The sequence below is a fragment of the Zingiber officinale genome, chromosome 2A (genome assembly GCF_018446385.1).
Source record: "Zingiber officinale cultivar Zhangliang chromosome 2A, Zo_v1.1, whole genome shotgun sequence".
NCBI lineage: Eukaryota > Viridiplantae > Streptophyta > Magnoliopsida > Zingiberales > Zingiberaceae > Zingiber > Zingiber officinale.
Genome location: NC_055988.1, coordinates 130477777 through 130490949, shown reverse-complemented (window position 1 = coordinate 130490949; position 13173 = coordinate 130477777). Strand labels below are relative to the sequence as shown.

At 35.0% G+C, this 13173-nt stretch overlaps 1 protein-coding gene across 1 annotated transcript; it reads right to left on the bottom strand.

The window, feature by feature from the left end:
* Window positions 1-1172: 1172 nt before the first annotated feature.
* On the bottom strand, window positions 1173-1728 carry LOC122040022 (putative lipid-transfer protein DIR1). The gene has a single exon (XM_042599408.1). The coding sequence runs from the start codon at window positions 1657-1659 to the stop codon at window positions 1351-1353; it is 309 nt and encodes a 102-aa protein (XP_042455342.1). The 5' UTR covers window positions 1660-1728; the 3' UTR covers window positions 1173-1350.
* Window positions 1729-13173: the final 11445 nt, after the last annotated feature.

The following is a 13173-nucleotide window of genomic DNA, read 5'->3' as shown; positions in this document are numbered from 1 at the left end:
TATGTTTTTTTTTAAAAAAATAAAATTCATAAGAACATACGTTCCTTCATACTCCAACGCCTATAATTTTTAGATTTGATCAATCCAGTTTCTCTCTCTCTCTCTCTATATATATATATATATTTATATATAATGTTTTTATTATCTTAATTATTGTTTAGTCATTTGTATGTTCACTTACTCAATTATTCTACTGAAATCCTTAGAATGAGTTGATTTCTCAAGTTGGACCTCTATTGTTGAATGAGTTCAGGTAATTTGGTGGTTTGTTGAGAATAACGGAGCTTATTTCGTGGACCCACTTGAATACAGTAGAGAGAATTTCTCCTCATTTGGTCTGTGCACTTTTAAATTACTAGAATTTAGAAATTAAAATAAAGTCATGACTCAATAAGACTATTAATGTCGCTTTTATTTTCATGCTCTGTAATTTATGATATATTATTGTGCTATACTTAATATTAGTATACAACAACAATAATCAAATTTTATCCCATTAAAACCATTAAAAAGGGTTGGCTATATAGATTTTTTTTACATTAGCTTTTATACCCTATTAAATTATTTTATATATTTAAATAAATGTAATATTATTATATTTTTTCATCCATAAAATTTAGGAGCAGAGATTTTCTAATCTAGAATCCTTGGATCAGAACCCCTGCACATGTATTGATGGGATAAATTGAACTCCACCTATTAAACAGATGGAGTCTAACTCATCCGTCAATGAATTTAGGGTTCTCTTACTCCAACCGATCTTGAACATATTATCTTATCTTAAAATTTAGTGAAACTACAATTATGCTTTGAATTCCTCATTTATTTTCTTATAGTTTCCTTTTTCAAATTATATATACAATATGATCAGCTGATGGGCTATATATGCCATCAGGAAGGAGATTTTTTTTTGTTCTCTATTATAAAAAAGTTTTTATAAAAAAATTCAGTATCAGATGTATTACATATTCATTCTTTTTTTAAAAAAAAAAAAAGTTTTTTACTTGGTCCAATTCTTTCGTATCAAAGTCCAGCGCATCTTTCTTTTCTTGGATCCATCGTCCGTCACACGAGAAGATTCTTGTTTCGTTATTAGTTTAACTAATTGTTAATTTCTTAGCAAAACCAAGATTACTTCTCGACTATACAAAAAAATTAAAGAAAACAGAAGATAACCAAACTGACACATTATTATATTACCGCTAACAAACCAAATTGACTTACAACGACTTCGCCACACAGTCACCTAATTAGCCAACACAGGAAGTAGAAAACACGATCGCATGCAAACCCAATCAGTAGCACCAAATTAGTTAAAACTACTAGACTCAGCAGGCTTAATTTCCGTAGCTAATTACATGTTTGGGGCGGGGCAATGCTGCACTTGGCAGGAAGCTGCATGGCCAGATCGGGGTTGATGCCGAGGTACGGCAGCAGGTTGGAGTTCCTGAAGCTGCAGAGGCACGTCAGGTTGGCCTGCTTCAACGCCGAGCAGCATGCCTCGCTCGGGTTGGCCTCCGCCTTCACCGTGCTGATGCTCGGCTTGCACGCGGTCAGCCCCTCCTGGGTCATCTTGCACAGTCCTTGCCCCGCCGCCACATCCACATTGATGCACACAGTCAACGCCACCATCACCATCACCATAACCGCAGCGGCCATAGCGGAAATTGGCTTCTACTACTAATTCTAACAATTGCTAGCTCACTTGGTGCCGGCTTCAAGGGACTGATGCATTTATATAGTGAAGAAACAGGGGAGCCCGTGACAGTGCCTTTGTCTGGAGTGGCAGTCACGGGAGGCCTCAAACACAAATTAGTGGAGTTTGTGTATGCATGTGCATGGATTGGTGGATGAGGATGCATGCCAATGAGCAAGTACTCTTTGTTTGTAGTAAGAGATGCTCTGTTAAAGTTTACGTAGCAAACTGTTTGGGTGGGGGACAAAAGAGTAGCCAACCAGCAGACGGAGGGAGCATGTGGTCGAGGTGCAAGGTGTTAGCGCATTTGCCGAGTAGATAAGTTTTCTTAATAGTGCTTGTGAGTTTGAGGGTTGTAAGTGTTGGGATCTTTGTATTGATACAACCTGAGCGTGGGTAGAATAACGATATATCATCATTTTGGTTGAGTCGAGATTAGAGTTAGGTTTTATCTCTTTAAGACGAATTTGCCCTGCATATGATACTCACGGAATGCGGTAATCGTCTCCCAAGATACGACTTTATCTTGCGATAGCAGCACTGTAAATCGCAAGACCTCTGAACCGAAGAATGCTTCTCGAACTCTCTAATACAAGTATGGAATGCAATGCTTGCTTTGTTGGGATCTTTGTATTGGTGTAATCTAAGCGCGAGCAGAATGACCGTATACCACCGTTTTGGTTGTGTCAAGGTTAGAGTTAGACTCTATCTATTTAAGATGAATTTGCCCCGCACACGGTGCTCACGAAACACGACAATCGTCTCCCAAGATACAACGACTTTATCTTGCGATAGCAGCACTGCAAATCGCAAGACCTCCGAACCGAAGAAGACTTCTCGAACTCTCCAATGCAAGTATGGAATGCAATGCTTGCTTTGTTTGGAAGGAATTGAGTGAGTGAAATGAGAATGTGAGGGACTCTATTTATACTAAATGAAGGGGTATAAGAACCTCTTGGTTCAATTAGATCTCATCCATCCATTTTGAATTGGTTGATGTAGATCGCATCCTTTCTTAAGAGGCACACTACCTCTTCATAAGATGTCACCCTTTAACTATCCAAAAGGCACTTAAACATTTTAATTTCTCATTTATAATTTCTATCAATCCCCCACATAAATAAAAATTAATAAATGCATGTTATCACCTAAGGAGAGTTCAATCTATAGGTTAATGCATCGGGAGAGGTAGCTTGTGACTTTGAACCTTCCGTAGTGGAATGCTATCAAACATACTAGGTTGTGCAGTGAACGTGATGTCTTGAACTGCTGAGCTGTTTGTGTATACTAAGACAATAATATCCACACGGAGACTTATCTCACCTACTTTTGGTTCTCATGGTTGGTTCCATTTTAGCCATGGGCACCATCTTGGATTCATGAGTGTTTCATTGAAGCGGCAAGTCTTCATACTCACATAGGTGATACTTCTATCAAGAGTTTCCTACCATACTCCACCTTATAAAGGTATAGAAGTCATTAAAAGCATACACTTAACCTCACTACATGTGGTAGGATATCACAAGTTCATCCTAGGATTGAGATAGAGATAATATATCTCATGTGCTATAACACAACTTCTGTAACTTCATTGTCCCATTGAACCAAGATCTTGGGATCTCCAGTTAATAAGGTTGGGTTACCGCTATAGTCGTTTTATTTGTAGATTTTTAGTCTCATTCCTCTCAATGAGCAGTATACTTGATCTCGACTTAGCCCCTTCGTAAGAGGGTCTGCCAAGTTATCTTTTGACTTGACATAGTTGATTGCAATCACTCCGTTCGAGATCAACTGCCTAATGGTATTGTGTCTGCGACGTATATATCGAGACTTACCATTATACATACTACTTTGTGTCATTCCAATCGCCGATTGACTATCACAGTGTATAAGTACGGCGGGCACAGGTTTCGTCTAGCTCGGAATATATTTCAAGAAATTTCTCAGTCATTCAACTTCTTGTGCTACTTTGTCTAGTGCTATAAACTCGGATTCCATAGTTGACCGAGCAATGCATGTCTGCTTTGTGGATTTCCAAGATATCGCTCCTTTACCGATTATGAATACATACCCACTAGTGGATTTGGAATATTTTGTATCTGATATCCAATTAGCATCACAATATCCCTCTAAGACAGCGGGATATGTTCTGTAATATAATCCGTAGTTCATAGTATATTTCAAATATCTAAAAATTCGCATCAGTGCTTTCCAATGGGTGTCGTTTGGATTACTCGTAAAATCACTCAGCTTGTTTACCACAGAAGCAATATCTGGACATGTGCAGTTTGCGAGATACATTAAACTGTCTATTAACCGAGAATATTCCAATTACGAAATGGGCTCACCATGATTTTTCGCTAAGTGTTGAGTTAGATCCATAGGTGTTTTTACTGTAGAAAGATTGTACGCATTGAACTTTTTCAACACTGACTCTACATAATGGGACTATGTCAAAACTATTCTATCGGATGTCTTGAGAATTTTAATTTCCAATATAACATCTGATAGACCTATATCTTTCATATCAAAATTCTTGATCAACATTTTCTTTGTACTCATGATTGCTTCATGATTACTATCCATTATAAGCATGTCGTCTACATATAGACAAATGATTACATGACCTTTAGGCGTGTGTTTGACATAAATGCATTTGTCACATTCATTTATTTTGAATTCGTTTTACAGCATTGTTTTGTCAAATTTTTCGTGTCATTGTTTAGGCGCTTGTTTAAGTCCGTACAATGACTTAACAAGTTGGCACACCTTTACCTCTTTTCCTGGAGCTACGAACTCCTCGGGTTGCTCCATATATATTTCTTCTTCCAACTCACCATTAAAGAACGCAGTTTTAACATCCATTTGATGTATTTCAAGATTAACCAGTGCTGCGATGACTATTAGCACTCATATGGACAATCCTTGTCACCGGTGAGTAGGTATCAAAGTAATAAATGTTTTCCTTTTGCTTGTATCCTTTGTCTACAAGTCTGACTTTATACTTGTCAATCGATCCATCAGCTTTATACTTGTGTTTTAGTATCAACTTACAACCTAATGGTTTAGTACCAGAAGGAAGGTCCACTAATTCCTAAGTATGATTATTCATGATGGACTCGATTTCATTATTGACAGCTTCTTTCCATAATGGAGCGTCGGGACTAGAGAGAGCTTCACTTAATGTTCTTGGATCCATTTCTAACATAAAAGTCATGAAGTCCTGCCCGAATGATTTCTCAACTCTAGCCCGTTTGCTTCGATATGGCTCTTCACTTTGATAGTCAATAGTCCTTTTATGACAACTAAGTTCAGAAATATCATTTTCGTTAGAACTTCCGTTGTTATTACTTTGAATGTTTCCGTTCTTATTCGGAAATATGTTTTCAAAGAATATCGCATTCCGAGATTCTATGGTTGTTCCTACATGAATATTAGGAATGTCTGACCTGTGAACTATGAAACGATATGCATTATTATTATGGGCATATCTAATAAATATCACATTAAATGTTTTAGGTATGATTTTTGCTTATTTTGGCTCGAGTACTTCGACCTTTGCTAACACCTCCACACCTTAAGGTATTTGTACGATGACTCGTAGTTTTTCCATAACTCATATGGTGTTTATCATTTTTCTTGTGAGGGATTTTGTTGAGAATGTGGTTTGCTGATAATATAACTTCCCCCCACAAGTTTTGGGGTAAGCCTGAATTTATCAACAAGGCATTTATCATTTCCTTTAATGTCCGATTTTTTATGTTCGGCAACACCATTTGATTGAGGCGAGTAAGGCGTCGTTGTCTGATGGATAATGCCAGATTTTGAACAAAACTTATCAAACGGTGCACCATATTCTCCACCTCTATAGCTACAAATTATTTTAATTCGTTTATCAATTTAATTCTCAACTTTTGTTTTATAGGTTCTGAAAGCTTCTAAAGCTTCGTCTTTACTTCTTAAAAGAAAGACATAACAAAACCTCGTGCAATTATCGATAAAAGTAATAAAATACTTTTTTTACCTCCTCTAGTTTGTACGAATTTTAAGTCACATAGATAACTATGTATTTTGTCCATATTTGTGTGTTGATAGATAACTCTAGAGGAGTTGTTGACCTTTCCACTGAATGAAAAGGTAGTCTTGTCATTTTTTGCTTCCACGCAGACTTCATATTTGTGTGTTTTGTCCATATTGACATTTGGTAATAAATTTAACTTGACGAGACGTTTAAGAGTATTATTATTGACATGCCCAAGTCGATCATGCCATAAATTAAAACACTCAACAACGTAGCTGGAAGCTTTTATTTTATTACTATCAAAGTCACGATGTACAGTCATTACAATCATTTTGAACAGACTTTGTTCTAAGTACCCCTTACCTATGAATACACCATTCTTCGTAAGTGCAAAGTTGTTTGACTGGAACATTAGTCTGAAATCGGCTTTAACAAGTGCCGATCTAGAAACTAGGTTCTTCTTGATGTCGGGAGCATGGAGCACATCAATGAGCGTTAGCTCTTTCTCAAACGTCATTTTCAGAACAACCTTCCCAAGTCCGACAATTGGAGATGTCGTGGAATTGCCCATATAGAGATTTCTTCCACTTATCGGAGTATACTTGGAGAACATCGCCTTATCAGAACAGATATGGCATGTTGCTCCAGTATTGATCCACCACTACTTCGGGTTATCCGTCACCGTGTTAGCTTCAAACACGACCGCAGTGAGATCCAATTCCATGTCATCAGAAGTTATGACCTGATTCATAGTATCCTTCTGACTCTTGGTTGGTTTCTTTGAGCGACTGCAGTCTTTGCACATGTGTCCTGGCTTTCCGCAGTTGTAGCATGTGCCCTTGAATTTCTTGCATTGAGCCTTCTTTTTGGATTGGTTCAGCTTTTTGGCTTTTGGCTTAGCCAGGTTCGACATCTCGTCGACTGCCCGTTTTGTTCCTCTGGAGTCGGGCATCTTTCGATTATCTTCCTAAATTCATAGCCTTAGGATTAGCTCTTCAAGTCCAATCTTTTTTTACTTGTGCTTTAGGTAATTTTTGAAATTCTTCCATGACGGAGGGAGTTTCTCGATTATCATGGCTACTTTGAATGACTCGTTCAGCTTCATGCCTTTGGCATCTAGATCATGCATTATCAGTTGCATGTCTTGGATTTAAGATGTCACGCTCTTGGAATCCATCATCTTGAAACCCAAAAACTGTTCGACGATGAATTTCTTCAATCTAGCGTTTTCGCTTTTGTATTTTTTTTCAAGTGATTCTTATATAGATTTTGTCGTTTCCATTGAACAATACACGTTATACAATGTGTTGTCTAATGCGTTGAGAACGTAGTTGTGGCACAGGAAATCTCCGTGCGTCCACGTATCGTATGCAGCCTTATTATCGGACTTGCCTTCCGTAGCAGTCGGTGGGTCTTCATACAAAAATCGTACGAGGTTTAGCGTTGTCAAGTAGAACAACATCTTTTGCTGCCATTGTTTGAAGTCAATTCTGTTGAACTTCTCAAGCTTTTTTTTGTGTGGAATGGAGGTCGAACCGTCATTGATCCCAACCATCAGTTGCACAATTAAAAAAAATCATCTTAAAAGTGTTGGGATCTTTGTATTGGTGCAATCTGAGCGCGGGCAGAATGACGGTATACCACCGTTTTGGTTGAGTCGAGACTAGAGTTAGACTCTATATCTTTAAGACGAATTTACCCCATACACGGTGCTCACGGAACACGATAATCGTCTCCCAAGATACAACGACTTTATCTTGCGATAGCAGCACTTTAAATCGCAAGACCTCCGAACCGCATAAGGCTTCTCGAACTCTCCAATACAAGTATGGAATGCAATACTTGCTTTGCTTGGAAGGAACTGAGTGAGTGAAATGAGGATGTGAGGGACTCTATTTATATTAAATGAAGGGATATAAGAACCTCTTGGTTCAATTAAATGTCATCCATCCATTTTGAATTGGATGATGTAGATTGCATCCTTTCCTAAAAGGCACACTACCTTTTTATAAGATATCACCTTTTAACTATCCAAAAGGTACTTAAATATTTTAATTTCTTATTTATAATGTCTAACAGTAAGGGAGTAAGGGAGGGAGAGAGAGACATGAGGGCACTGCCGGTACAGGCAACAACGAACGAACCGAGTTTGAGATGGATTGTTTCAGGGAGTTAATTTGGAGTGGCCTAACACAGCAGCAGCATGTGACGAGGCAAGTGCATATATTAGACATCCTTTCGCTATTGTAATCCATCGTATTCTCCGACCATACTATTAGACATCCTTTCGCTGCCCACAAGTCGCCAGTTGGACACGCACGACCTTTGACCTTATGTATACAACTTGTTAATTGTTAACATACAACTCGTTGTTAGTTGATTTGAACTAGAATTCGAAATCGACGGTTCTACAGTTCACAAATCTCGATTCTTAATCTTAACAAAGACAATTAGTTCACGTTCAAAATGGTTAAGGTTATAATATATATAAATCTGAAAAAAAAAAGTCATGCATTTATTTCCATTGTCTATCTATCCACATAGGCATAAGAGAATTAAAATCACAATTAATTCCTTCGATATTAAAATCTTATACTTTATCCTTTAAAAATTGTATTCTTTTTATTGTTTCTTTGTAACTTTTATTCAATTATTAAGTGGTGCTTGAGCTTTCAAAAGGTCAGGAGCTAAAGTAGATCAGCAAAGAATATTATGTTAAATCTTACATTAATATTATTATATTTTAGTCTGATAAAATATATATCACATAAGTTATATCTTTTAATTACTTTTGTATGTTCGATGATAATTAAAATTAATACCCATTAATAAATTTATTATTGGATATATTATACTAGTCAAATAGTAAGTAATCTATTAATAGAGTTAGATTAATAAATTTAATGGGTTAAATATATAATAATTCTGCATTAGAAAATTTAAACAAACAAATTGAAAAATTGACCTCAATAAAAAAACGTAAAATAGTCTCCTATTGAAAAAATTAGGATGGTAAATTAATTGGGTAGGATCGAAAGTACTAGTTAGAGGGAGAGGTGAATAGTACTCATGACTTTTTCACTAATTCGTTTAAAACTCAGATTAAAATGCAGCGTGATAAATAAAGAACGGAAGTAAAAACAACGCTAACAAGTTTATTTTTACTTGATTTGGAGCATTTGGCAACTCCTACTCCAAAGTCTGTGATCGTCGATCACTTTCGTTGGGAAATCTACTATCAGTTCGAATATTACAAGAATATTAAGATACAAATTTGCATTAAATAAAATATACCGACAAAGAAATAGATTTGGTGTTGAGCGTAGTTGTCGGAGCAACGTGTACAGCTTAGTAGAGTCGTCTTTGAAGTAACACGTAAGAGAGAGATTGTCAAAATGAGTTGTCTTCAAGGAGCTGCTCGAACACAACTTTTATAAGCTGTCAAAGGTGCCTCCCATTGCATCCAAGGCACCTCCAGGTGTAAAACTTTATCCTCCCAAAGGTGCCTCCCATTGCATCCAAGGCACCTCCAGGTGTAAAACTTTATCCTGTAAGCCCCCGGTCTCGAAAAACTCCACTACCTGCGATTTTTATCCCTTTGAAGGAGCCTTCAAAACTCTCCAAGGCTCTGCGATAGTCTTCAGGGCGCCTCCAACAACCTGGAAGGCACCTCTGAGCCTCTCCACATGGGGCTTCAGACAAGGCACCTCCAACAGCACCGGAGGCGCCTCGAACATTGTTCATCCGAGCTATTCTTTGTGCATTTCACTTCCTGTAAGGCATATTAGTCCAAATACCAAAGATACCTTGCAAAATAACGTTAACACAACAAAATATGATTAATTTAACGGTCTTTGGAATGTCTGATTTTGACTTTCAAATTTTCCATGAAACCCTAGGTCGAATCGACGCTTACTATTCCCTCTTCGGTGAATATGTTCTCACCTACTCCTTTTAGGAGAGATTACATTTTTGCCAAACTAGTCCTTTAGACCGTTTGGACTTTTGCTCAGCATCCAAAACTTCTAGACTTTCACCTAGTGTTCTCAACCCTTGCATTTCCCGTCTGGTGTCTGTGACTTCCAAGACTTTCATCTAGTGTCCTCAATCCTAGAAGTTCAATCGACATCCTCGACCTGTTAAGATTTTACTCAGTCCCACGGACTAGAACTTCATTGCCTAGCTGTAGCTAAGACTTTTCACCTGCCTAGTGCCCATTAGAAATTATTTTCCTAGCCTCGACTAGAACTTTCCTGCACACTCAGTTAGACTTATTAGATCACAATTAACCATAACTTTGAACCTTTGCCAATCATCAAAACCATGTTCGATTATCTGGTGCTCCATGCACCAACAAACTGAATGTTCGTAAATAAACTTAGTGTTTGATTTGATATGATCTTGTTTGTATTCGTTTAATATACACAAGATCAATTAAATGAACAAGCTTGAACAACTCATTTAACTAAACGAACAAATTTGGACACATATGTGTTTAGCTTGTTACATTTGTAAACAATATTAGTGTATAATATTTGTGAACAACGTTCGTGAATCATGTTAATAAATAAAACTCTTATCAACTTAATAAATAAATAAACAAAAACTTTTAAAATGAACAAATAAATTTATATTATAAAGCTTAATAACTAATCAAACAAGCTTAAAATGTAAAAGTTTCAAACAATTAAATAAACTTGAATTAAGAGCTTGATAACATCTAAATAAACCAAGCTCAAGCTAAGCTCAAACCAAACTCAATCTCATAAAAAATAAACCAAGCAAATCTTGAACAATCATTTTAACAACTTGGTTCATTTTACGCTCGGCTTGATTTGGCTTAGTTACCTTATCAAACAAGCTTGAACACCACAAACCTTGACTCGACTCGACTTGTTTACTGTCTTAGAAAAAATTTAAGCAAATGAATTAATTTATATTGAACTACACTATTAATTTAATATGACTAAAATATTATTAGATGATTTTAAAAAATATAAAACAAAATCTAAAAAAAATATTTAAAAATATTAATAAATTGGCAGATCAATCAACTCTACTTATGACGAACTAGTCATGGTTGGTCCCAAGCCCGGATAAAGGAGGAGGGTTGTGTTAGGCTGTTAGCCAACATTAAACTACGATAAATGTTCGATAAATGGATCCATTAAATTATTATATTAATGCTAGGTCGTTCTTGGAAGGAACACATTACAGGGTCTGACTGTAACGTCTAAGCAAGGATCGCTACATCTTCATAACTTGGGTGTAGTGCTAAATATGCAAGAGTTTGTATTGCAGGTCCGATTGTAACGTATTGGTAAGGACTGCTATACCTTCATGAGAACTTGTGTATAGTGTTAAATAGGTAAAATTTCTCATACCATAGGTTGGATAAGAACAAATATTATAAGAAAATTAATAGTCTAAGATTTGAAACATAGAACATAGGAACTCTCACTAATAAAGCAATGAAGATAGTAGATGTGATGATAAGGAGAAAAATTAGAATTATGAATATATAAAAGATAAAATGAGTAGGCGAGAAGAAAAAGATGATAGAAAATTTGGATTTAAGTTATTGTATACAGAAAAGAGTAAAATAAGAAAGAATGGAGTAACATTGTTGTAGATAGTTCATTAAAAGATAAAGTTATAGGAGTAGTTAGAAAAGAGGATAGAATTATAGCTCTAAAGATAATATTGACAAAAAAAACCATGAACATAATTAGCATATATGCACCTCAAGTAGGATTAGATGAAGCTACCATATCAAGATTTTAGAATGATTTAAATGAAGTATTACAAAATATTTCATCAAATGAAATGATTTTAATAGGAAGCGATATAAATGGACATGTCGAGTAAAAAATGAGGAATATGAGAGGGTGCATGGGAGTTTATGAGTTTGGAAAAAGAAATGAAATAAGGAAAAACTATATTTGATTTTACAATAGTATATGACCTTATATTAGCTAATATATTTTTTAAGAAAAGAGAAGAACACTTAGTCACATTCAAAAGTGGAAATAATAAATTATAAATTAACTTTATTATTGTTAGGAATAAGGATAGAAATATTTATAAAGATTGAAAGGTCATCCTTGGAGAAAACTTAACCACCTAACATAGGTTAGTAGTATTGGATATATACCTCAATTATAATATCAATAGAAGGAAAATATACACGACTCCTTGAATTAAGTAGTGGAAGTTAAATGATGGGAAACAAAACATATTTAAGAAGAAGGTAGTAGTACAAGCATTGTATGAAATATACGGTAACTCTAATACGACATAGGATAAGATGATATCAAAGTTGAAAATAGTAGCCAAGATTGTACTCGATATGTAAAAGGAGTATGCACCACTAAGTAGGAATCTTGGGGATGGAATGAGAAAGTATAAGAGAAAGTGAATGAAAAATGAATAACCTATATATCTTTGTAAAATGAGAAAAACTTTAAAAAATATATAATAGTAAAAAAAAAAGAGGCTTAAAATAGTTAATGAAACAAAGAATGAAATTTTTGAATGGTTATATTAAAAATTTTATAAAAAAAAAGGGAAAGAGACATTTATAGAATAGCTAAAGTGAGAGAAAGGAAGACAAGAGATCTTATCCAAACATAATTATTAAAGATGAATGCAATAGAGTACTAGTAAATGATGGAAAAATAAAAGAGTGATGAAATATATTTTCCATCAACTTTTTAATGAAGGTTTAGGTGACCAACTTAACTTAAGTAATTTAAGTAAGTTAAATGAGTTTAGAAATATAAATTTTTATCGTAGAATTTGAACTTCAGAAGTATAATATGTTTTAAATGAGATGCACAATGAAAATCTGTTGGACAAAATGATATTTCGATAGAGATATGAAAGTGCATAAGGAAATAAGCTATTGAATGACTTATAAAATTATTTAATATGATATTAAAAATGAAAAAATACCTGATCAATGGAGGGTAAGTATTCTAGTTCCCTTATACAAGAACAAGGGAGACACGCAAAATTGTATAAACTATAGGAGTATTAAATTAATGAGTCATACCATAAAACTTTAAGAAAAAGTAATAGAAAAAAATTAAGAAAGGAGAGCATGATGACCGAAAATCAATTTGAATTTATGTTTGTAAGGTCGACAATATAACTTATATATCTTCTTAGACAACTAATTAAAAAGTATCATGAGCAAAAATAAGATTTACATATCATATTCATTGACCTCAAAACCCTTATGATAGAGTCCAAAGAGAAATTATATTGAGAATTCTAGCAATGAGAAGTGTTAGCGTAACATATATTGAATTAATTAAAGATATGTATGAGGATGTAATGATCAGAGTGAAAATTTTAGGTGGATTTACTAAAACATTTCCAATAAAGATAGAGTTACATCAAGGATTAGCTCTAAGTCTTTATTTTTTTATATTAATCATGGATGAACTCACTG